We start from the raw sequence: 26,841 nt of genomic DNA, 5'->3' as shown, positions 1-26,841 counted from the left end.
ACTTTTATTTGGCAACTTGTAGTTTAGTTACGTATAACCTTAATACAACACTATAAAAAAAAAAAAATACTCTGCTAAGTATCACAAGTTTGCACCGTTCACTGAAACAGTTGGAACAGTTTAATAGCTGTACTGTAGACTGTGCTGAAACCATTTTTTTTTATCCATCTCCTCATATACTAACCAGGAAAAACTATTTTGCAAGTTTGACGTCACAATGGTGGGCGTGGCTGCTCGCTGCTGCGCGTGGATTTCCTTGTTGGCGTTGCTACGGTTACGAGCGATGACTTGTTTGAAGTCCCTCCCTCCAAATTTGCCCCGTCAGTGCTGCTGCTCGATCAAATTCCTGTACTCTCTCACGACAGATGACACTTGTAAACTTCTCATGACGCTGTAACAGAGCAAGTCGCTGAATCCCTCCAACCTGAAATCCACTTTTCATTCACCGGTAAGTTACTTTTACTTCCCCCTCCCTCCTCCTCCTCCCTTTCCCCTAACCGTCCACCAACTACACCTGTAAGCACTGAAGTTTAATTCATCTGCCAGCCTCTGAACTTCGCTGTTGTTGCTGACTAAACGTTACATCCAGTATAGAAGTTATTTACACTTAGTCTGTGTGTGTTAAAAGTTAAGCCACCCAAACACTACCACGTAAAAAGGAGGTTTTATTCGTTACAGGAAGTTTCCTAGTTTGGAGGAGGAAGCTAACGTTGCATCTTGTTGAGTTACATGTGTTTTTGTTCAACCTGAACCTATTGTTAGTTATACGGCAGACTTAACTGATCGTTTTGCTTATCACGAGTATTTCCCCCCTTTCCGTCGTCATTGTGTTAAGTTTGTCGGCTCACTTGTGCACATTTTGGATGGAGCAAATAAGTACAGGTGTAATTTGCAATTCCTCAGAGATGTGGCTGTAGACTTGTCGTCTGTGGCAATTGCAACGGCCTTCCGGGAAATGGAGTATATTCATATTTATTGATACGACTGGTGCCTGAAATAAGCTCCCATGTTTGTGTTTAGATTTTTTTTTTTTTTTATGGTGGATATTTCTTACTCGGCGATATTGAAACTAACACAACACTATGAAAACCTCGCACGATTTGACAGAACACGGGTGGATGACCTATTTTTATTAAAAAAAAAAAAAATGTCCCCTCGGGATTAATAAAGTATATACCTACCTACCTATTAAGGTCAATGATAGTTCAAAACAGAATTTTAAAACTGTGCAACAGCATGCAAAACAAATAAAATAAATGGTGTTTTCTGCAAAGGTATGTTGAAAAGACAGATGTCGCAGCAGCTCCATCTTTACTGTAGAGTTTAAAAAAGAGTACTTGTAAAGAAGACTTGGAAGAAAGGAAAGAGGCAGCATGCTGCAAAGCCTCCTACCCTGTTTCTGTTTCTGTCACGTTTCATTTCATCTTGGCCCAGAGTTAATTTAACATTGTGATAATTGTGGCCTTTTTAAAATGGTTGCTGATGGGCTTTGCAAGAATGCAAAACAAAGACGAGAAAACAGTCTTCCAGTGAAACTTCTTGTGGTCAGGACCATTGACCAAAACTAAATTTGTGTCTCTGCTGTCTTGACCACAATGCCTGTGTTTGCTAAGTTCTGCAGCTCTCGCAGCTGTTATATGCCAAGCCCTAAAACAGATAAGGTTTATATGCGAAGCGCCAGCATTTACACTTTGGATCATAATAAATAGTTTAGTGTCAATGTTATTTTATTTGTTAAACTTCTCAATTCCAGTTTTGTGAAGTTAGACTAAGAATGTGAATTGAAGCACAGACATTTCAGAATTAAGTTACGTGCCAGATGTGATCTTTGGACTAAATATATTTAGATTGCATATTAAGTATCTAAGCATGGATCCAGGCAAAAGTCATGTATATTTTTCGTGTATAATATCATTTACACTCTAGTTGTAGGTCACTGTTTCTCTGCCTCAACTGACTTGCTAAGTTTTAACAAAGGAGTCTTTAATCTTTTAGTGGCATCTGGTCAATAACACTGTCTGTGAAGATTTAAAAGTGTTGTGTTTTATCATGTGCCTGAGGGGAAAAAAACGCTACATCACTCTGTTCAAACAGAAATTCACCTTAGTTCCTTTTCTTATTTCCTCTCTCAAGCCGTGCCTCTTACTCACTGTGGGTTGTTGATTTTCCACGTGAGGCTTGTCATGCTTGCAAAATATTGCTCAATTATAGGCTTACATTTCCAAGCAGGACATATTCAGAAGTGGCAAATATGTTTTTAAGAGCATACCACTTCTTTTGAAGTATTGAAACGGATGAAAATTACCTTTTAAAACCACATATTTTCATAGTGATACATGAAAAATGTAAATATGTATTTCAAAAATGTTTATTTTATTATTGAGGTTTGATAAAGCTGTACATAAATAAAAAGAGATACAAGCCGTACAATCCAATTTAGATTATATGTATTAATTTAAAATGCTTCGGTGAGCTTTATGAGCAAAACAAATATGGATTCAACTTTCACCAGCTCTTGAGTTTGAAGGGCCTAAAGTGTGCGTTTGTCTGTGTGTGTAGGATGCGTCAGATGCTGTGGTCTCTTCTGTCCAGATACCCGCCCACATGCATGTCAGTGTTTTCCTGTCTGTCTCATACCCGTCCCACACAATGCATTTGTGTCGGTCATCACACACACCTTCTAAAGCTCTTGTTAATGAATTGACTGAGCCAACTCACGGTGCGCAACTGGAAGGCAGTCTTCCAAACCGATGCACGCAAACCTGTAGTCTGCATAGAACCCACCACTAAGAGAATTAGATGAATCAATATTTCCAGGCCACCAAGACTGTCCTCATCATACTACAACTTTCTTTTCAGTTTTGAGTTTACTTGTCAGATGATATTAGTCTCAGAAGGGACCATCTTCCATGAAGGGATTGAGAAGACCAGCAGCACTATTTAAATCAGACTCCGAATGAGTGTGTGTGTTTATGTCCTTCGGTTCTTTTTAATGAATATTTGTTAAGTTACTTATTTACTGGAGACAGTGGTGATGTATCTTTTTTTACCAAGTCTTTTTCTGATTTATTGGATTCATATCGCGCTCCCTTTTATACACATAATAGTTTTTTTTACATAAAACCTTATTTCAAAACCGTCTGATGCGCTTTTGATGCAGTACGTACAGTAATGTTATTATTAATTACATTCTGTGGACAAGGAGCTATAACTGAAGACTGTCCTTTTGTCTCTCTCATAGGTTTCATCAATTAATTAAAGAGGCGGTTGCTAAGAGATGACAATCGGTGACATTGGTGAAAGCCTCAGATGTAAAGCAGCCTGAAGCGCTACCTCTCGGGATCTCTTTCCACTACACCCCAATCTGTCCCGGTCTCATGTGAAGAACGTGAGAAACGCTCTTGTATCAACAGACTCGCGAAACACCATGGCAGCTTTTACTGCTCCATGTAGCAGCTCCAATACCACGAACACCACCACGGTGGCCCAGCATGCACGGCAAGGGCGAGGAAGCATCGACGAAACGTCCACATGTGCGAGCAACCGCAGGAAGAGTGAGAAAGGGAATGCGGGACAAAACCCTGCCCTGGAGAATACCCACGAGTTCTTCCAGATGTGCGACATCGAGAACAAGGGCTTCATCACCCGACGCGACATGCAGGTGAGGCCATTGATCAAAGGATGACTGCCACGGACCTACAAAGGTCGAAGGTCTTAAAAGTAGTGTGAAGAATAATGTTTGCTGCATTGACATCATTTAAGGATTTTAACTTGTATGGTTTTATGTTGGATTACCTTTTCGAAGGGTTCTGCCCCGAACATGAATAGAAATACATCATTCGTTTGATAACTCTGAATCGACGAAGTGTCAGTTCTGTTTGGAACGTGTTTTGCCACATTCACATTGTTGTTTGTCTTTAGAGATTACAACTCAGTCAAACAGAATAAAATGCAGGACGCTCTGTGCACTCGACATGTGGAGCCAATTCAAAGCAGCATAAAAGAGAATGAGACGCAGACAGCCATGCGGAAGCTTTGTGTGCATCCCCTCCACTCGCATTATTGTGCAGATTCACTTGCCCCTCAGATATTCATATCTGCCACGGCTAATCCTTTGATGGTGCAATCCAGGTTCTCGCTCTCTGAGGAGCATAAATACATAGAGAGTAATCTTTGATCTGGTGTTTATGATAATTTGGAAATTAGCAAGACGGCTGTCCAGTCTTTCTCAACCCTATTATATGACCATCTGCAGTGACGAGTACAAACTGCACGTTAAAGCAGAACTTCATACTGCTATAATTGTTTTGCGCTTGACACACATCTGTTAAAGATTGTGACGGTTTAACAGCTAAACAAGTGGTACTACTGACATTGAGTTTAGATTTTCACAGTTTGAAGTATGTTTCACACCATGACCGCCAACAGGATAGTTTTCCAATTCGAATGTTTGCTGACATAAGGGATATGTTCTGCCCTGATAACGCACTTTACAAGAACAGCTGATAGTCTAAACACAGATGGTATCCTCTGCGTGTCCCTCCCGTGGATTTGAAGGGTGGCTTCAGTCAACATTTGCGGCAGTGTAAACACTGCATAAACACAAGGGTGTGGCGGTGTTGGCACCAGCAGTTACTGTCATGGTCAGGGTTTTTGGGAGGGTTTCACTTCGTCATGCTCCTTTGGAGTTAAGAAGCAGCTGTCACACCTTCTCTCTCAAATACTATGCGAGTCCAACTAATCTTGTGTTAAAGGGTGCGTTACTATTCTCATCTGTTCCAGTGGAGCTGCACTGTGGTCAATCATTGAAGACTGCAGCTGCACTGGAAAGATCCCAGGTGTTAACGTGTTTTGGTGCATGAGTGTGAAGCGTTATGTTGCTGTAGAGGATGCATGCTTTTTTTTTTTTTACAGTCTCTGGTTGAAATTCACAAGCTAAAGAAATAATGTAGTGTAATTTTGACTAATAGGGTTCAAAACTATACAGGGGAAAGAACCACCAACACTCGATTGCCACTACACGCATCACTGCCCTCAAAAGTCTCAAGTTGCAGTTGTTATAGCTACAGTATTTCTAATGTCCTTGAAACTTTGCTTTTGCCAATAGCAGCTGTGTTTTTTTGTCTTGTTAAGCAGAGGCTGAACGGCGAGCTTCCTCTCAGTTCAGAGGAGCTGGAGAACGTATTTGATACTCTTGATTCTGATGGCAACGGATACCTGACCCTCGACGAATTCTCATCCGGCTTTAGTACGTTTAAATCTGTTCCAGGTTTTAACATTGGGATTAGTGTCATCAGCATTTGTAATGTTTTGGTTGCGCATCTAAGCTTCTGGTTTTTCTAGGCGAGTTTTTGTTTGGCCGGAAGATTTCTGCAAAGGAAGGCATGGGGGAGAAGAACCCCAGTAAGAACCTGCCAGAGGTCCTGTACCAGACCCAGTGGGAGGAGAGCCTAAATCGAAGAGAGGAGGATGACGAGGAAAACCACTATTGTATGCTTATGGAGAACCTCGGCGCCAATAATGTCTTTAAAGAGTGAGTACTGTACGTGCGTGTACCTGTGATTACAGCTTGTGTTGTTACGTCTACTTCATATCTTTGCAAACATTGTCAGCGTTTCCCGTAAGTTTACACTATGTTTTACGTAACTTAGCCTGAGACTATAATCAGCTGTACAAACTAAACAAGAGTCGAAAGATTCCACTCGCAAGCAAAGCTGGTCCTGAGCAACCTGTGCTGTGTGTCTCTGGAGAGTATGAATGCTTCAACAAGTATTTTTCAAAGGTTTTCATTTTGAACATTAGAAGGTTTGAAAAAGCTTCTCCTCTTAAAAACACATCTCAAACTCATCTGAATTATCAATGTCAAACGTTCTCTGCATACATAGATTGCTTTATTAGACTAAAAGAGATATGACAGGATCTTATGAAATGCACGACTAGACTCACCTTTAACAAGCAAACCCAGCTCAATAAAAGTAAACAGTAGTGGAGGTGGATGCCTGATTTACACATCCTGTTGGTTTCCACCTTCCTGGTCAGAGCTGGAGACATTTAGATGACATTTTGGATGAAGTCAGATCAATTTGTGCAGCACTAACAAATATTGATGTTGATCAGACTTTAAATAGTTCAGGTTTTTTGGGGATTGAGCCTCGAGGCACATTAAAGTACAATGTTAAGTGTGGAAACAGAATACCATAGTTAATACATTTCCCTCATTGCACAGTTTTGTGTTTTCTATCTAACATTTAGATGTTTCTGGCTTGTTAGTGTATTGGCTGTAGACCTTGAAACACGGACACATTCATAAGTGTGACTAAAAGTGTTTTTAACAGTAGTAATACATTCCTTTTTCAAGGCAAAGAACATTTTGTACCAAGAAACACTGTAATCTGGTACCTGATCCGCTGCCGCTCTGCACGTGATCAGGTTTGCTGTGTTAGAAATAATTTGGTGAGGACATTTGTGAAAATTCTCTGTTTCCCAGAAATAAGGGTTGTCAATTCTTTGTGAAAGGATGCTGATATTATTAAACTTATCTGTGATTCTGCACTTGTTCATACCTGCTTCTTAATTCTGTCCCATCAGTCCTGCTGAAGTGCGTAGTCTATGGGCCCAGCTGCGCCGGGATGAACCACACCTTTTATCCAATTTTGAGGATTTCCTGGCCAGAGTGACATCCCAGATCATCGAGGCCAACCAGGAGAAAAGGGAGATGGAGAGTGCTCTTAAAAGGTCAGTGAGCAGCTCTGTATATTAAGCAATGTTAATGAGGAAGGTTCAAACATTTGGAAGTCTCTCTGTGCTGTGAAGTGGCTCCCTAATCAGTGTGTACATTATGTAAAGAACCTGTGTCCAGGAGAGGTGCCCTAACTATAAGCTTGATCTAACTATAAGCTTTATCTAACTATAAGCTTCATGAAAAAGCCGAGTTCTAAGTCTAATTTTATAAGTAGTGAGGGTATCTTCCTCCCAAACCCAAACTGGGAGCTGGATCCACAGGGGAAGAGCCTAAAAGCACCGCCTCCCATAACTGCATTTCATTATGAGTTAAGGTGTCGTTTCAGCAGTAGTTTAAAATACATGTATTATGTGAGATAAACACTGTACAAAGCACATTATCACATCTGAATTGTATCCATACAGGAAAGGAGCAACACATGATGATGAGATCCAGCGACTATATGAGGAAATGGAGCAGCAAATAAAAAGTGAAAAAGACAGGATTGTGCTTCAGGTACAAACCAAATACAGATTTTTTTTTTTCCTCTCTCAAAAAAAGTGTTTTTCTTTACTTTGTCAATTTCTTCTTACTTTTCATCCTTGTGCTTCCCCCCCCCCCCCCCCCCCCTTGCATCTTTTATCACTGCACTCCAGGATTATGAGCGGTTTCTGTCTCGCAGTCAAGACCTGGAGCTGCAGCTGTCCAGTAAGGAGAAGGAGCTGGAACAACTGTTCCAGAAACAAAGAAGGGTGAGTGGGAGCTAGCAGATGTATTTACCCCAGAGTGCATTGCTGTATTTATATTTTAAGAGAAAGACATCAGAAATAAAGAGGCTCTTACTTCAATTACCCCAAAAGTAAATCCAGCTGTCAGAGCAGTAAAACTAGCGAGACACAATAAGCAAGGTGACGGATAACATAATACTTTAACAAGTTAACATAGTGATTTATATTTGACCATGAACACACTTATTTAAAATATCACCTTAACTCACCTGTGCATGATATTGATGAGAAATGGAAGTATTTAGTGATACCAGTTTTTCCAGTAGATGATTGGGTTTAATCCCGAGGCTTTGGCCTAAATTGCGAGCTACACTTGATATTTATGAACAGCAAAGTATGAATGTCAAAACATACTTATTACCACAGGCCTCGTTAAAGAGAATGTCTGCCTAGAAGCATTAACCATCTTTTAATTAGTTATTTACTCTCTGTATCAAATGGTGCAGTGGTTAGCATTGTCGCCTCACAGCAAAAAGGTTCCGGGTTCGAATCCGGTTCTGGGCCTTTCTGTGAGGAGTTTGTATGTTCTCCCTGTGCTTGCGTGGGTTCTCTCCGGGTTCTCCGGCTTCCTCCCATCATCCAAAAACATGCACCTCAGGTCAGGTTACCTGGCGCTGCGCTAGTGGCAGCCTGCTGCAGCAGCTCCCCCCTGAGAGCCCCCCTGCTGTAGCAAAGAAATTTCCCCTCGGGGATTAATAAAGTGTATAAAATCAAAATCAAAAAAAAAAAATAATCAATGATTCTCCAGTGCGCATCACTGCCAGCAACAGAAGCTTGTCTTGATAAATCCAATGGATTATGTCACACCTCCATTTACAGATTTACACTCACGCTTATAATGCTAATTAGCTCATTTAAATTGTTCTTTTTTTTTTTCAACAATGGCTTTTCTTCTCTGCTCATTAGCACCTCTAATTAATTTATCAGCAGTTTACAAACTGTTTACTGAGTTTTTCTTTGTGTGGAGAACAGTCAACCAAACACTGGTATAATAGCTGGCACAGCTTAAAAAGCATTCAGTATGAAAATGCTTATTATTTGGCTTGTTGGTGTACGCAATCAGATGCCTGACATGCTTGTGTCTTTATATCGTGTTCTCTCCTCACAGTCGTCACATGATTAGGAGTTAAAGTGGTCGTTACAATGACTGGATTGTAATGTGTGAATGTGCATCAATATGATACTTTCTCATACTGTATTTGTGTATTCTCCTACACATACTTAGAAATCAATTTATACCTTTTAAATTGTATTTTTTTGTTGAGGTGTTGATGATACCAACGAGTCAGCGCCTGGTTAATCCACTATTATTTAGCTGTGTCATCTAAAGGTGTCTGCCCTTTCCTTGTTTCTTATTTGTCCACCCATCTGTCACCAGCTGGAGAGTCAGTGCCAGGAGCTTCACAGTGAACAACATGTGACCAAAGTGGAGAACGTGAAGCTGAAGCAGACAAATGATGAGTTGGCCCAGGAGCTGGACCACACCAGCCACGAGCTGAACCTGGCACAGCAGCAGCTGGGTTTACTGCAAGAGCAGTCTACACGACTTCATGAGGACAAGGAGATGTGAGTGGTCGCTGCTTTTAGTTAATCAGGTGTCTCTATAACTCCAACTAATTATAAAAAATGTTTATTACTGCTTGATCAAGATGCAAGAACACATCACTAATTTAAGGTCATTTACAAGGTAATGCTGAGCCATACTACTAAAGTTAGTCCGGTTGCAGTAAACCACAAGTATTGTTGTATGTCTTGTGTTCTTTAAGCTGATTCCCTTGACATTCATTCTTACTGTCCAGCCGCATACTGTTAGAAAGACACACCTTATGTCTCAAACGCTGTTATATTGTAGCTGAAAAGAAAGTAGATGAGAAAGGTCTTTTGTCTTTCTTTGCTCTGTGTCTCATCACAGTTTATGAAATATAACCACAGAACATAGTGCATCTGTTTAGTCACAGAGTATTAATAATTATTAATGCATCGTTGTTCAACACAGGGAAATGTACAGACTGACTGAAGGACTGCAGAGAGAGCGAGCAAGCCTCCTCAAACAACTGGACCTGTTGAGGTATGGATCAGGATAAAGCAAGTCGAGGTACAGCTGTACTGGCCTGCTTTAAAGAGACTCGGCAGCATCCGGAAATACAACATAGATATTAGATATTGCTTTCACCGTGCCTTGTTTCTTTTGCTTTTTTACTGCAATTTACAGTTGCATGATGATCTGCAGGGTCAACTGTGAAATTCAGAGGCAAAGTTTTTCTTTTTCTATTTTCACGTAATATGCTGTTTCAATTGGGAGAAAATAACGTTAACCACAGCTGCTCAGTTATTTAGTTTAATGATTTTTCTGACAAAAAAAAAACATTTAGGTCCAACATGTCAGAGCAGTCCTGGTTAACAAAACAAACATCTCGGTTCATAATTCATAACATACTATAACAGTGGTCAGAATGCAAAGCAAGACCGATTATTTTCTCCACTTCAAAACCTATTTCGATGGATGGCCTTCTGATCATTTTAAGATCTTTTTCAGAAATTCTTTGCATTACAGGTATTTTTTATGATTCTTACCTAAATATCCAAGGAAAGACTTCTTCCCATATACAGTCCAGTCCATAATTATTTTGACACTTGCACATTTTCTTGTTCTGCAGGCTTAGGCGCGTTCAACTTGAAATGAAGTAATTTATTATGCTTTAAAATGCCGAAAGTCAGGTTTAATTTGAGTGGGTTTACATAAATACTTAAAGAACTCCATGTGAGAAATAACTCTTTCAACACAGTCCCACATCACAAGTGTTGAAAGGTGTTTGGCTTCTGAATGTTACTCAAGTAGCTGTGTGTCATTTCTCATCAGTCAGACGTGGTGGTGGTTCTGAGATGGCGTTTGGCTGCCAAAGGAACTGGCACCCGACATTTATTTCACTCCAGAGGCATAGAGGAGCATTTTGTGCCCTCCGATTCAGCCAAATGCATAAATGCCTTAACACTCACTGGAACACATTTCATCATTCAGCAGGACAACGATCCTTAAAATACAGCCAAAGCAATCAAAGAGCTTTTAATGGTAAAGAGGTGGAATATACAGTACTTGACGCTCCGGGTCAACCGCCTGATCTCTATTTGATTGAGTTGTATTCGACTGACTGAAAACCAGACTAAAGGTAGAGAGACTCCACACCGAGGTGAAGGTGGTCGCCCTGGAAGAACATCACCAGTGAATAAACATTGTGTTGGCCTCTGTCCAATTACTTTTGAACCCTAAACTTTGGGCACTACGTGTTAAAAGGGTTGCATCTCTCGCAACCATTCTATCTACATGAAACGTGTATATGAATAAATGAGACTGTACCTGGAGGAAAGCTCAATGTTTCAGACTAGCATACTGAAAATAGCATATAAAACAAGCTCGGCATTTATTATAATAATGACTTACACAATATTAAAACAAATTTAATAGTTAAATATAATCTTGTTGTTGTTGTTACGTTTCAGGGAAGTGAACAAACATTTACGGGATGAACAGGATATGCGCTATCAGGTGTGTTTCATGTGTTTAAACTCATGTACTTAATTGTTCAAATTTACCCTCTACATGTCATACTTTTTTTTCTTCTTTTAAAAGATCATAGGTGCACAAATAAGTTTAAAATGATGCCACATTCTGAATAAAATGTTTCCTTTTTGACTCCAAACTTAAAGCCGAGGAGTTCCAAGAAAACACCAGGTTTGATGCAGAGGCCTTTAATTGGTGTCGAGAAACACACAAACGTCTTCAAAAGGTAAACTATCCACAGCCACATTGAATACAAATTTCATTCATATTTAAGGATCTGTCAAATGGAATGGAAGCCACAGTTTATACAGTACTGGTGGCATCAGGCCCATCTTCACTCTGTTGTTGTGCGGCAATTAAGCAACATTACACGAGATCGGTGTGCTTTAACGTGATTATTGGCACGACAGTGACGCGGTCCGTAAGCATCACTGAAGCACACTTGACCAATCCGATCGCTGGGTTTGGAACGACTTGTTGTATAATGTTTCTTTGTATGTGCAGTGAGGATGAGGAGAGCCTCGCCAATGGGTCATTGCAGCCAGCTTGCCTGAAAGCCGCAAGAGGGCACCTCCAGAGGATCATCTCCATCGAGGAAGACCACCTCCCCCACTTGCTGAATGACCGTTGGCCCCAAACCTCTCTTCCAGAATGCGATGAAAACGAGGAGGTCTCGGACGGTGAAGAAAATATAGACTTGGTAATGAGCGATATTCACCCGCATTCGACATCACCCCAGCAGCAACAATCGGAGGGATTTGAGGAGACTAGGGAAACCCCAACATCTCCGAGGGGTCAGCCTGTTGGCAAGGAGACCAGCATAAATGTAAGCATGTAGAAGTTGAGTGATTATACTGTATTTAAAGCACGCTCGACAAACTGCCCTTTAAATTCTGTGATCAACACGTGAGGATTGCCGGAATGCTGTTACTGTAAGTGTGTACATGTGTTTTACTGCAAAAAGCTTCCTTTTTCTCAGCCGAGTTGTAGCTGTTGAACAGAGACCGGTGTTACATTTCTGAATGACAGGTCATCATCACACTGTTAGAGCCCGCCTCAAACAAGAGCTAGCAACTTGGCTGGTAAAAAGTGACCCAAAATGAATGTTTCTTCAGGAGGAAGGTGGTCCTTCAGCGCCTGATCGCCTCTTCAAGGTCGTCCTGGTGGGGAACTCCAGTGTTGGAAAGACCTCCCTACTTCGGCGATTTTGTGACAACTGCTTTCATTCTGGCACTTCTGCCACTGTGGGTACGTACTGTATGTAAACACACATGAGTAAAGGCTTCGAAACACCCGGCGCTGTGGTTGACCTCGTACTTGGTATGCGTTTGCTTGCTGGGCTCTGATATTAACGTTTCAAAGTTTGTTTTTACAAGTGTTTTTCAGTTGCAAATCATTTTTTTCCACATATTTTGTCGTGTTCAAAATGTTATTTCATTTTTTTCAATGTGCACTAGTAAAGGAAAAGTGATGCTAACACTAGTGGCCAAGGGCTTTTGCCTTTTGAAATTATATGTAGTCCAAATATTTCTAAAAGTTTGGAAGTAGCACAGATTGTATATCCAATAAATTCAGATCATTGTATTTTGCATATTGCTAAATATTTGTGAAGTAATGTTTTCTGTCTTTTTTTTTTTATCTATCTATCAATACTATCAATTACACAAAATTCAAGTGGAAAAAAACAACATGTAACTTGCTTTGCTCATGTCTGGATGTGCAGGTATAGACTACAGTGTAAAGACAATAACTGTGGACAACAGCCAGGTGGCGCTGCAGCTGTGGGATACTGCAGGACAGGAGAGGTGAGGTTCCAGCACATGAAGTAAAGACAAGAGATGAAAAGAATCATTTGTTCTGCTTTGATGAGGTCACTGTTTTATGATACTTTATTCAAAAAGAGTAGACTTGTTGAATTCTTATGTCCCCATCGATAAATTGACCAGAAAACAAAACCCAGATCGTTTCCTTGTAGTCAGACGGTCAGTATCAGACTTGCAGTGCATAATACAATTTTTTTTATTTTGAACCTCAACAAGTTCTCATTTAAAAACATTTTCATATTTTTACATGTACATGCACAGAAAGCACAGGGAGTTTTCAAAAAAAAAAAATTTAACTCAAAAACTAGAACACTCCCTCTTTTGTATGCTCACGCTTGCTCTTCCTGCAGGTATCGAAGCATCACCAAACAGTTCTTTCGCAAGGCTGACGGCGTGGTTGTGATGTATGATATCACTGCTGAGGAGAGTTTCACTGCTGTCAGACAGTGGATGACGAGTGTAAAGGTCAGTTTTGAAGGAGTCTCTGCTGCACACATTTTCACGTTTTTTTTTTGTTGTTTTTTTTTTTTTACTCCATGATTCTCCCAAGTTGTTGCTTTATTCTAATTACCTACAGTGTGTGTTCTTTCCTTCTCTTCCTTTACAGGAGGGCGCAGGTGAAGACATCCCCATCATGCTCTTAGGGAACAAAACAGACAAGGAGCTTGAGAGAGAAGTTGAGAAAGGAGTGGGCGAAAGACTAGCCAAGGTCTGTTTTTTTTTTTTTTTATTTCCTACTAAACTCAATGCTCTGTACACATTAGTATCAGTTTTTGGTCAGCCAGACCACAAATGAAAGAAGCATGATTGATAATTGAGATAATATGATGTGTATTGTGTGTGCAGGTGTGTCTGCGTTTGGCTTTATAATCTTTTTTTTTTTTCTTTAATATTTATTAGTTGTTCTTTTTTTTTTCTTTTTTTTTAAATCCCTCCAGTCTCTGGTGTGTAAAGTCATGTTTATGGTGATTTAGAAATGTCTTTTCATTCCGTACAACCACGCTGGAAATACGTTTTTGTTCTACATGTTCATTTGTTTATTGCTTAATTTTTTCACACCATCATAATCTGGCTCCTTTGTAGGACTGCCAGATCACCTTCTATGAGTGCAGTGCGTGTTCTGGATACAATGTGATGGAGCCTATGGTTCATTTAGCCAGGTGAGCGAAAGACCTTTGTGTGATGGTTTATGCAAAAGAAAAAATGAATTATCAATAGTTGTGCGGGACCAAATATGGAGTGATTATCTCTTTGAATTGTATTTGAAGTGGGTCGATTTCTGTACTGAACCAAAGCACTTCAGATGTTTCATTTGTTCAGCTTCAGAGGGACAAAGAACCTCGTTTTATCATCTGGTTCTGGAAATTACATCAGAAGGAAATCAATCTAAATTGGGAATAGCCGACATTGTTTAAAGTTTCATTTTTGTGAATTGAAAAACCAATCAAACCATATTTTTTTTCTCCTCAATGTGCGATGACATAGACTATCTTTACTTCAAGTAGGTGTATTTATCAAAATGTGCTTCAGTCAAGGTTGTTTTTTTTCATTCTTAAGCATTTGCGATTCTTTTGATATGACTTCCATTCAGCAATGGAGAGCAGCAGGCATTTAAACAGGAGACATTTTGACTTGTCGTTGCAGGAAAAGCACAGGTACTGATGGCCCAGTAAGACATGGCAGTGAACCAACATGCATACTGGCAGGACCTCCCCTATATGGAATGCAACCATCATTAATACACCTCTGCCTTTCTATGTTCTTTTAAAACGTATGCTGTTCAAAAAAAAGAAGGTCTATTGAACATTAACACACTATTTGTGATATTTCTGCAAAGAATTGGCATATCATTTCCAGTGTTGATGCCATTACAGTTTGACTCAAAACGATGGTTCTACTCTTCTGGACATGCAAAAGACCATAACGTAAAACCGCACCTAATACACAGCAACAGTACAAAACGTGCAGGGAGCATTACTGCAGCTAAACCCTCAGAGGGGAAGAAAGACCCTCCTGAAAAGGACAGAGCTGAGCAAAAGCATGCGCCGTACGCGGCAGCGATAACAGCTGCAAAGCAGACGTACGTTTTCAGAGCAAATCAAAGCATGCAGGAAACAAAGCATTGTGACACATCAAAGGGTCCCGGCAGAAGTGGCTCATTTGTTCATCTCTCACTACGTCTTTCAGAATTCTGAAAGAGCAAGAGGACAGAGAGAAGGACAAGACGGTGCAGCTGGTCAGCAGCCCGTCGGAGAAGAAGAGATCCTGCTGCTGACGGATCAACGGCGAGCGCTCGCGCACAGTAGCACTAATCCCCTCACTACGATGCGCGGTGTGATGTTGTGCCCACCACGTGTGCTGGTGAGGACACATTATTCTGACCGTCAGCACAAATGTTTGTCGTCCAGTCTTTGAACCTTAAAGCACTCCGGGTAAGTCCAGCACCGTTAACGTCACATTGTCACATGTTGCAGATGTTATTGCACTATTATAAACATATGTGATGTCACAATGTGGCTGCAGTTTGAGCATTCTGTTGCAAGAAGATGTAGTAAAATAGTGAACAAGGTTTCCCTTCGAGGGCAAGATATAGAAATTGAGCAAAATGTAGGAAATTGACTTGAGTGTCTTGATGACTGCTTTAGACATCTTTTTGTAATTTAGAATATTCCCTGGATCTTCGACTGTCACTCGGATCTTTTGAAATATTTATTTAGCTACCAAAAAAAATAAAAATCTTTACTTGTCAAACATGGGCTTTTATAATATAATAAGTCAATATTAGGTGTATATGTTTTAACATGTTGTTCCTTTGCCTTTTGTACACATACACAGTTAACATTAATAATTGTAAAACAAAATGCTTCATCACACAACCTTTGCAGTAATCACTCCCTTTAACTGCATGTAAGTATGTGTTTACTGTTAAGGCCGAGATTACTCGTGGCGTTTTGTGGCATTTCGGGGTGTTGGCGGACAGTGATGCAGCACAGTACAAAAGTAACGTGATTTCACTGAACGTAGAACAAGTATTGTGTAGTATTTGTTCCAGGGTTCTTATATTTGATAGTATTTTATATCACCAGGTGTTTGTATTTGTGTCCACATTTTGTACATTGTAATTGACATGTGTTTTTGTTGTTAGCCTACCTGAGCATTTACCTGGATAACGAGACAAATATTTCCCCTGACAGACCAAAAGCAGTTGTGTGCTCGTAATATTTATTTCATATCACTTTAATATGCCTTGGTGCCAAGTATGTTATGATAGTGATGTCACTGTAACCTGTTAGTAATTTGTAAAAGATGGTTAGAATTTGACAGTTTACTATTGCCAGGATCTTTAGCATCACCTTAATGTACATAGATACATGTAAATAGAATAAATTAATGTGTATATTATGTGGAAAGCATGCCGGACTAACTTGTTGTTTTTTTTCCTGATAAAATGAAATCAAAATCTTTTCCACAGCATCAGCCAGCGGATAAGTTTAAACATTGCAGTTTATTCCGTTTTTTTAAATTGACATGACAATATGTGAAACACCATATTCAATATTTGCAAAAAGATAATACATGTGCAATGAACATGCCGATTTATTAGAATTATTATGACTTGTATAAGATATGGCAATATAAGTTTGTGTTTCATCTGTGCAGCCAAATGTTAATCAGAATAAAGTTGCTCTTTCAATGCAAGTATTAGTCTAAATACATAAGGTAACCTATTATATATGTTTGATTTTAAGCATTAATTACTTATAATATTGTAGTGCTTATTTGTACCAATTTAGGACCTTGTAGAATACACAGGATCAAAAAAATGTATCAAACGTTGTGCTCTCAGAGGGCAGCACTGCAGCATCATATTGCACTTGTTGTCGATCGTTACTTGCATTAGTTGCATGCTTTGTGTGCATAACTGTACTTTTTTTTATTTTTTTTTTTATTATAATTTGGTCATTAGAGCATCAGGACAGTGTCGAAGACAAAGAAAGAGAGGCTGGATAGTGGTTGTCTCTGGAGAGTATCATGGAACTGACTATCTGGGAAGCGTTATCAAATATTATTATTGTTTTCTGGAGTGTATGTTTGAGGCAAGCAGGAACTCAAGGTTTCAAAATATGTAAAAAAACCTATTCAGATAATCTAGTCCATGTATTGACTGAAGAAAACCCTTCAGTGGATACCTTGGTGATGACCTTATTAAGAGCACGGGTGAAATGGAAAGATATTTTTCATCATCTTTAATACGCTGCAGTATGAGCCAACAGCCCGCAATGCAGTTAGAGCCCGAGATGCGGTCTGTAAACTCCAGCATCCCATATTATGATCGTACTCAAGGAAGCTGTAGAAATGCTAGAAGACACATGACTCTCCAGATCAGTGACTTTGACTAAAGCCAAGACATTAGCACAAGGTCACCGCAGTTTAGTATTTCACCGACTCCCTTTAGAAACACTTCTTTGTTGTCTGTCTGATATCCGACTTGTTTGCAGGGTCTATGAGACGTGTGGTGTTCCATTGCTCGACATGTATTGTGTCCCGACGTAGACGGAAGAAATGTCACGGTCTGAGGCTGTGTTTTAAGACGCATCCAATCTTAAACCAATACAAGAAGAGTATCTAGCAAGTGTGTGTATATACTGTATATAAAACAATAGCAGGAAGCTAAATGCAGCAGCGCGGAAAAGAACTAGTTAGGCTTGGGCACTTGGTCAAGGCGTTTAGGATGGGTGAAAGTACGTCAACACCACAGCTCACACTGACAACACGGAGCACATGTGGAGTCTGAGCTGTTCACCAGCTCAGACACCTTCTAAAACCGCAAGTACAATGACACTGCAAACACGTTACCTTTCACGTTACACATACTTTGTTTGTCCTTGGCTGTGGCGTTCCATTGCTGTTAGTTTTCCACCATCGCTCAACTGATACAACTACGAATGAAAGAAGTTTCACCGGTACTCATTCGCTACAGTACATAATATGACACAAGAACCACACTTAAATTCTTTGTCTACCCATAACGGGATGTGGACAACACAATAACTCATTAGATGACATTTATGTTTTCCAAAAAATGCCATCTGTCCCTTCGATAAGGTTCAAGTTATTGTGGAAAACAAATACTGAACACACGGGTACGTCACTCCATCTCACATATACATACATCAATAATAACATTCATCAGGACTAGAAAATATTCCCGACCTCTTTTGTCAAGCGTTACATTCAGAATTGTTTTAACAGTCAGCGTTTGTAACTTCCTGCTTTCATCGTACAATGTAGGGACGATGTTGATGCTGTCGACGGGGCACCGCCGCCTGGTCTTTGGCCTGGTGTTTCCTCTTCCTCCTTGACACCCCCCACCCCACCCCTCACATCCCGCTGTGTGCCTGCCTCTGGTCATGGGAGTGTCTCTGTCTCACTCAGGTGCTCAGGAGTTGCACTCAGCGGGACACCGATGTCTCCGCGGTCAAACCTAACGCATCTTATAGTCGTGGGAAATGGCCGCTTCACACAGCTGCCCTTTGAAATCCAGCTCAAAAGTAAAGTCCAAGTCGCGCTGCCGGTGAGAAGAAAGGGAAAAGAAAGACGGTTTTCAGTGAGACTGGGGACAACAATTGATCAAATACGCAGCGGAAAGTGAAGGAAAAAAAAACGTAAGACGTGCGGAGTACCATCAGATTTTCCATTTTGACCTGACAGCCGAACATTGTGTTACATAAACAAGAGTGTTAGTGTCGGACAACAGGAGACGGCAAGAGCCACTTCTCCATCCCGTAGGGGGAGGACAGGACACGGACAAGGTCAACAAAAGAACCTGTTGTTGTTTATTCAAGTCACTGCAGTGCTGCAGCCCGTTTGGCCACTATGCAGTAAACTATCTGCTGTGGGCATGCAGTTCAGGGAACGACTCGTTCCTTACCAACAGTATGGGAAGTGAGTTATAGGATGTACAGTTTAGAGCTGAACTATTGCTGCAAAATAGGCCTATTCTTTATATGAACTAATTTAAGAATATATATATATCTGTTTACTTACACAATATCACCATTTGGCAGTACAATACTCACGATATTTTTGTCATTAGGCTTCATAGCAAAGCTGCCAACTATCTCCTCTCCTCTCCGTACTGTCAGATAGTCCTCCATGTAAAACACGGTCTGCTTCCAGTGGGTGTACGGAGCATCTGGAGCTGAAGTGCACGCAGAGAAACACACGTTTACATTGATCATCAGTCATTTTAGCCTCACAGCAAAAGACTCTCTGAAAAAGGCAGTTATCAGACTTATAAGACTTATGTACGTGTCAATAAATCAGTAACATGAACTGCTGACTGGTTGCCAGGGTTGTCAGTTTAGCTTGTGTTTACTTTAGGCTGCTGTAATGCTGGATACAAATGTTGTTACAAATTATTAACATTTGTAGTTTTATTAGCTACCATGAAAATACTTCATGGTACCATTCATTAAGTACTAATTATTTATTTATTAACTTTCATGAACATTGCATGGAGAAGGTTATAAATACACGGCACGCTTAGGGGAGCCTGCCGTCATGTCAGTCCTGGACCGAATGCATCACGTCTGACGTCGCGGTAAACGCAACGTCTTACTTCCGGTTCCGCTGGCACTACTTCCGCTCGTGAATCTAAGATGACCAACACTAAACATCTCTGTGAAGCGGCTAATTTTAATTTGCAACACACTTTTTGCTCAACTGAAGCACATATGCCGCAGAATTTCTCTCCTAAGTTTATACTTTGGCCTCCTGGCATGATAATAATGGTCAGCAGTTAGCAATGGCTTCTCACGCTGTTTGTCCTTCTGAGTGTGTCAGATTTAAACATTTCCCTCGACCTTCTTCAAGGTCGGTCTGCACTTGAGGCACGTCAATGGGGCATCGTGAGGCTAACAGAGACCAGCTTTTACCTATACACAGCCTCCCACCTTAATGAAGTCAAAGTCAGGAAAAGAATAAACACAAAGAGCAAGGTAGCTGCGCTTCAGTTCAAGATGGCAGGTCTCGAGTAAAAGGCTGATAATGTTTCCTTTCGTGACCATATCACTTGTGCTACCATATGTCCACTTGTCTGTGCGCTTTACATGATTGAGCGCATGTGTGAGTGCTTTGAAACAAAAACTTGACACCCCCCACGCCCCAAACAAACGTGAGCGTCCTTCAGTGCCATCACCGATCACCATCACCGATCATCATCACCCATCACCCATCATCATCACCGATCACCGATCACGATCACCATCACCAATCACAATCACCATCACCGATCACCATCACCAATCACAATCACCATCACCGATCATCATCACCGATCATCATCACCGATCATGATCACCGATCATCATCACCGATCATGATCACCATCACCAATCCATCACCATCACCAATCCATCACCATCACCCATCACCGATCTCCATCACCGATCACCATCACCGATCATGATCACCATCACCAATCACCATCACCGATCCATCACCGATCACCATCACCGATCATGATCACCATCACCAATCTATCACCGATCACCATCACCGATCATCATCACCGATCTCCATCACCATCACCGATCACCATCACCGATCATCATCACCGATCACCATCACGATCATCACCGATCACCATCACCGATCATCATCACCCATCACCATCACCGATCACCATCGCCGATCACCATCACCATCACCGATCATCATCACCCATCACCATCACCGATCACCATCACCAATCATTATCACCGATCATCATCACCAATCACCATCACCGATCACCTCACCAATCACCATCGCCGATCACTTGGCCGAGATTCAAAAGGTCAGTTCTACTTAAAGTGAATTTCTGCCAGCTGTACTGGAGCAGCTCTGACGCTCTGGCTTCATAGACAAGCTCTTTCTGAGGCCATAGATAAAAAAAAGAAAATGCCGGTCAGCATGGACCGAGCGCTCGGTGCTTTGGTCACAGTTCAATACAAACACTGACCAGCTGGCTCTGTTTCTTACACTAATACAGCAGATGAAATGGCATTTCTACTGACCAGCAGGAATTGCGACGTTTGATTTCTGCTCGCCTTTTTCTTGTTGGCTGAGAGCGCGCGTGCCTGGACAGACAGCTGTCTTTCAGGATTGCGTGGGGAATTGATGACGCACATTGGCTCTCTAAATTCAGATCTGTATCTGAAAGTTTTTGGCAGGAGTGTCTTCAGGTCTGACATTGGAAAACTTGCCTGACAGACGAGACTTATTGGAAATCTATAGAAGGGCAGTAATCAAGGCAAAAAAAAAAGAAAAATCTGAAGTTGGGAAATGATATATAATTTCGTGTTAAAGTACAAGGTCCCGATGACGGTGTGCTTGATAAATAAAAGGTGATTTGCTTTTGCGGATATTTCTAAGGAAATATATTTTCATCGAACATTCAAGGTAATTCACACATCTCAATTTGTGTCCTTTTGCGCCAACACCACTAGAGGTCAGTCACACACAGGTTTTGACACAATACCCATTCTCTAAAGTCACTCCAATCCTGGCTGGATCGTGCCAATCAGTTTAAAACATTCTGAACTTCTCTGAAATACAATGAATAGAAGTAAAATAATTATAGGTTTTTCTTAGCACGGTGAGGAACAAACAGCCTGTCTTTTTTAATTTTTTAATTTTTTTTTTGGCCTTTCCTACCAGGCATTCAGGGCTGAAATATAACCCTGTGGGCTTCAGAACTACTACTCTGTTTTAACCTGGAATGTTTTTAGCCCACAACCCTCAGTTTACCTGTGCTTGATTAATGCTGCACGTGCTTCATGTCAGTTGTATATTCTGCAGCTGACAGGCTTGATTTTAGGCCCCTGCGAGCACAACAGTGTCACATAGACATAACCAAAAGGTAACTGTTTCTCCCTGAATTTCTGGCCTTTATGCTAATTTAAGGTAACCTGCAGCTGTTGTCTATAGTATCACTTTTAACACACAAATGCAAAAGCGACCCGAGAGATTCAGAGGTCAGTAAGGTACGTTTAACATTGGTTGTAAAGGATGTTGGATTTCCGGTCCGGTTGATGCTTTTCCCTTGTTTCGGTGCTGAGGTTTCAGCGTCACCAGAATTAATGCAATGTAGCTCTGATGCTTTCAAGCTGTACAAACACCCAGATGCCAGTAATATTAAGTAAAAGAAAGTGTGCAGCATCTTACCTGTGGAAAACCCAGTCTTTTTGTGACACTTGGTAAACTCTATGTGGAAGTAAGTGACCAGTGCGTGGATGTAATCGTTCCTCTGGATTTGCAAGCAGAATGCTGAGGTGAATGAGAGGTCCTCAGCTTTTACTGTGTAGATGTCCACCTCCTGGAAAAGCAAAGAAACTCTTTAAATCTTCTTATATATATATTCTTTATATATATTCTTTATATATATATATATATATATAGGCAAGATTCTTCAAAGAAAAAGTCATATTAAATTCTATTCAATTATTTCCTTTTTATAGGAATGTCTTTACACTATGTGAAATGTACCTATAAAATTAACATTATTAGAGAAGTCACCACACTAATGTTTGTATGTTAAATATAAAGTGAGACGATGAAAACATTTTGAACTATACCTTTTAAGTTACAGTTTGCTTTACTCTGGCCTCAGCCACATCTTTAATTTATTCACGCCACCATCTAAGGAACTTGAAATCTGACAGTGCTGGTCAAATAAATGCTGAAAGTTTGATGTCTCGTGCAATACATCATGGCTACCAAAAGACCAAAATTAAGAGGTACAGTACAGCTTTTGCCTGCAAAAAGACGTCGGGTCAAATCCCAATGGCACTGTCCTAAAATCCTAAGGAGGCCAGTAACTGCCGTGTGGGATGAACAAGCAGAAGGTGCTGAGGTCAACTGAGCGCTCTAACTCCTGTCAGGATCCAGGTGTTATTCGTGCATGGTGCTAGGACCCCAATCTGTAAATGTCCCCTGGCTCCAGTCAGTTTAACAAGGTATCTGATACTGCATCATCCCACTAGGTCATGTTGTTAAAGAAGAACATGCTGTTCCACATTCTGGTTTACTGTCGTGTGAACGGCGCTGCGCCAACGTATCGTATCAGCTTTGATTGCTGAGTAACGGGGGGACTGCAGCTCACCTGAAACCTACGCCGCAGGATGAACATGTAGGCAGAGCTGTCATAATCTTGCTGTACGTGCTGTTAGCCCTAATAGATATTAACTGCTGGCTTTGGTGCCAGATGCCACTTTTGCTGTGGAGGAACGAGCCTCATGTTTGCTGGCAATAAAAAAAAACAATGCAATATTAATGTCAGATTCTACCTGCTGTCTTTTAAAAAATAATCACTCCCAGAAACACATCTACCAGATATTTACTCTGGTCATGCAGTATAAACTTCTCAAAGTCAAATTTCCAAGTTTTAGACTACAGTATAACGCACTGCAGTGTTTCCCCTCTTGCAATTACTCTGTAGGCAAAATAAACATTTTAAGAGCACTATCATGCAGGCTGTTATTGTTAAATGAATCATTTTCTCCAAGATTATACTTATTAATGACCCTCCCTGAGTGTTGGTGGAAACGTTTCACGCAGCAGTTTAATAACTTAAAGTCCTGTGTGTGTGTGTAACTCTTTTGGCTTTATAACTTTAATGAGGTCATTCAGTAATCCATTTAAAGACAATAAAGCATGTCAGCAGGGTATCGTTGTAAAGAATTGTTTCTGCCTACGATTCAGTCCAACGACCTTCCCATCAGATTTGTGCTCATTTTCATTCAGTGCTCTTGACTTTTGCTCTGCGCGCTCTCTGGCAATATCTCACAAAAGGAAAGGCTGTCTCTAATGGGCGCTCGACAATCCGCAGCATGGAGGAGGCAACGCTGAAGTCAAAAGGTACGATCACGCGACAATATTCCACCAGGACAGAGGTGAGACAGGGCAGTGCCATCCAATCAATGCCAGCGATAAGAAGGTCACGACGACAAGGAGCGCAATCAGGGAGGCGAGACGGGCCGCTATTGACACGCGTGGCGCAGCAGCCTGGTCGGTCTAACTCGCAAAGGGAGAGGCACAGACGGGGCAGGTCGTTCTCCAACCACAGCACGTCAGACAATATGTTTACCAGTCAATCGATGTCACCGAGTAGTTGCAGTTAACGCGCGTTTTATGTACCGCGATAATCATTCCAGAAACAGCGTCGTCTACGGGACAACGTCATGGAAAGAAAATGCCTTGAGATTGTTGACTATATTCCTCCATTCTTATGGTCAAGCACAGTTGCTTTTGGTGCAGTTTAACCTCCACCGCTGGTATGTGAAACTGCACTTAGAAAATGATGGCATGATTTCATTGTTCTAGGAATACCTTACTAGTAATCACTGGGTAGCCAAAATGGTTTGGTCCCCGTACTGGTCCAAATCTGGCGGGCCAAGAAGAAACAATTCGGCCAACGCGTGGAATGAATGACCTCGCATTGTCTACCGTCCGTCCGAACATGGGTAAATCTGCCAATTCTCACCCAAACTGGCCCGAGTCCACTCATCCAAAACCTAGCCGTGTCTGGCGACCGTTGCTGGGCCCGGAGCCGCTGACACAGCATAGCCGAGTGTGCCAGCACTTAGCCTCAATTGGTGAGCTGGCCATAATATTTCGGAAACAATGTCACTGCATGATCCATTTTGGTGCCATTCTCTGCCATTGTTGGATCAGTAGATGCAGTTTGCCTCATTGTCATAATGTTGAACATATTCAGATTACTATTTTTGCTGAAGCGCTTTAAGGATTTCATTTCCACGTTGGTTTAAAAACAGGCATTATGATTTAAAGCTCGAGAACAACTACTAAATTAAACCATTGGTGAGATTTATTTTTCAAGTGCTGTTTCTAAGATCAAGAGTGAAACTTGTTGTTAACTTTGACCTTTAGTTGTAAACCGACATGGACATGCACTCCTAGTTAAACTGGCCAACTTCATCTGCCAAAGAAAGTCATGTTTAATGATCAAAAGCGTGAGAACAACGACTAAATTAAGCCTGTAACGAAGTTGTTTTCTCAAGTGTGGTTCCAAGACCAGGAAATCTGCAACTTACCAGTCACAATCTTTTTGTTGGCTGCTGTTGTTGTTTCATCATGTAATAACTACCAATGCCATTGACACACAACAGGCAGTCTAAGGATATTCAGGTTTTGTGATAAACCAAACAACAGCCCTGAGCCAAAATATGATCAGTGGTTTCCAGTACTAACCTTGACCAGGCAGGAGTTGGTCACCACCTGTTTGGGGTCCACTACGTCCACCAGGGGTTCCTTCATGGCCACGTTACGGACACAGGTCATGTCAAAACCGTACACGTTCTCCCACCCTGGCAAACACAGCAATCACTGAATTACTTCCCCACCACGTGGTGACTATTTCAGCTGGTGTTTGTAAATCGCAAACATATGAAACTTTTCCTTTGTTCCGCATTTTTATTAAGTTTAAAGGGTGCGAAACGGCACAGCAGGTGGAAACAGTTGGGCTGCAGATGTACAAAAACGCTGGTTGGGGGCGTTACTCACACAGCTTCCCAGAATACTTGGATCTACGACCCCGGAGATACACCGCTTGTCATTTTGGCAAAAGATTTTAATTTTTGACATGTGAAAGTCACATTGTTCTCGGCAAAGATTTGCAAACATGAGCCTCCTTGAACACAGGCTCTGTTCTTGCCTCGGATATCCTTGCTGCCTAATCTTAGTCACGTCATACATTATTCATTAAGCTCCTTAAGGTAGTGCGTGTGAGCAAACATCTCAGTTGTGCGTGACCTGAAAAGTGAGAACAGCCTGAGTGCGGTCCGGAAATGGTGATAATGAACAAGTCACAAACCCTCATGGGTTTTTGGTATAAAGTGTATTTGCCTTTCTTGCTGCCCACTCAGAGTGTGCAGCCCGGAGTAGCACTAATGATCGCAGGGTGCTCTTAGAATAATGGAGCGGCTCAGAAGGCCACTCCTCTCTTGGCGTTAAAGGTATTCTCAGGTCCATTGCCAGGGGAGAAATAAGTTTGTGTTCAATATGTGCACTTGTCTCAGTGTGACTTTGTTTACTTCACGGCAAGAGAATAATGGCAGACTAAATTGAACTATCAGGACATCACAGGAAACATTGCAGTGCACTGAGCCCATGTGATGTGACTTTCTCTGGATGATATCTGGTGGACTGTGCTTGTATAATTTCCCAGATGTGTGAGGGAGTGTGAGCAGGAGGCCGATTGGCTCTTGTTCTGTTGTGTGCCTGTTGTCATCTGGGTTGTGCACTGACTTAACGCTGACTGTGGTGCCGTTCTTGTGCTTTGTGTCTGGCAGCGAACCGTCGCCCGCAGTCCTCCTGGAGGGTTTAGAGTGTGTTGATACAGAGATGGAGAGGCTTGTTGACTTATGATATCAATTATCGCCCTCAGTCTTGTGCCTGAGGAACAGTTCAAGAATTATTTGCAGTGCTGGAAGGGTTGTGTACGAGTTAGTGTGCAATGCGGAGGTGGGGAAGGTTTCTGCAGCCATCCATCAACACATATTCCTGGTTAAAGCCACCCAAGAGCCACACAGTGCAAACTAATTACAGCACAAGTGAACACAAGAATCCAGACTTGGGGAAATACACAGATTCAGCCTGAGACAACATCCACTCATGCTGCACTTACAGTGTATTTTGAAGTCTTTGTACTGCCTGTCCTCTATTGCCACCACATAGAGGGAGGCTCGGTCAGGAAACATTAATCCACCGGGTTTCTGTTTGACAAATGAGGCAAGGAAATAACTCGGGAATTAATTGTGAACGCATTATAAAAGAGCTACATTACAGCAATGGTGACATTTCTTTCCTCAGCCAAGAACAAGTTTAAATAATTGAGGTGTTTTTGTTCCCTCTGTATGCTCACTATAATGAAGTAGAGCCACTGTT

General features: G+C 41.3%; 2 protein-coding genes across 2 annotated transcripts in view; one reads left to right on the top strand and one right to left on the bottom strand.

Annotated features, from left to right (window-relative positions):
- Positions 1–362: 362 nt before the first annotated feature.
- cracr2aa (calcium release activated channel regulator 2Aa) lies at positions 363–15,166 on the top strand. Its single transcript, XM_069162247.1, has 18 exons — positions 363–448; positions 3,242–3,661; positions 5,137–5,248; positions 5,344–5,533; positions 6,589–6,735; positions 7,147–7,237; positions 7,378–7,473; positions 8,888–9,075; positions 9,506–9,577; positions 11,008–11,053; positions 11,215–11,294; positions 11,573–11,894; positions 12,184–12,316; positions 12,792–12,873; positions 13,242–13,356; positions 13,499–13,600; positions 13,975–14,051; positions 15,079–15,166. The coding sequence occupies exons 2-18, from the start codon at positions 3,428–3,430 to the stop codon at positions 15,164–15,166; spliced, it is 2,175 nt and encodes a 724-aa protein (XP_069018348.1). The 5' UTR covers positions 363–448; positions 3,242–3,427.
- Positions 12,913–26,841, bottom strand: part of LOC138205893 (protein arginine N-methyltransferase 8-B) — a 29,776-nt gene continuing 15,847 nt past the window's right edge. Inside the window, exons 6-10 of the mRNA XM_069162248.1 lie at positions 26,582–26,669; positions 25,147–25,262; positions 22,102–22,252; positions 18,972–19,093; positions 12,913–18,460 (exon numbers count right to left, since the gene is read on the bottom strand). Coding sequence (XP_069018349.1) covers positions 18,377–18,460; positions 18,972–19,093; positions 22,102–22,252; positions 25,147–25,262; positions 26,582–26,669 — 561 coding nt within the window. The 3' untranslated portion in view covers positions 12,913–18,376. The remainder of the gene's footprint in view (positions 18,461–18,971; positions 19,094–22,101; positions 22,253–25,146; positions 25,263–26,581; positions 26,670–26,841) is intronic.

Source organism: Embiotoca jacksoni, unplaced genomic scaffold (genome assembly GCF_022577435.1).
Source record: "Embiotoca jacksoni isolate LCO1_2020_lvr unplaced genomic scaffold, fEmbJac1.0.p SCAF_3, whole genome shotgun sequence".
NCBI classification, from domain to species: Eukaryota; Metazoa; Chordata; class Actinopteri; family Embiotocidae; genus Embiotoca; species Embiotoca jacksoni.
The sequence above is the reverse complement of the archived record's forward strand: the minus strand, read 5'-3'. Positions and strand labels throughout refer to the sequence as shown.

Bases quoted from the DNA above. Each gene is read 5' to 3' on its own strand.
- cracr2aa (XM_069162247.1), top strand. From the start codon at position 3,428: ATGGCAGCTTTTACTGCTCCATGTAGCAGCTCCAATACCACGAACACC. The intron at 9,578-11,007 runs GTATGGATCAGG...GTTACGTTTCAG, and splicing joins AAACAACTGGACCTGTTGAG to GGAAGTGAACAAACATTTAC. The intron at 11,295-11,572 runs GTAAACTATCCA...TTGTATGTGCAG, and splicing joins CACACAAACGTCTTCAAAAG to TGAGGATGAGGAGAGCCTCG.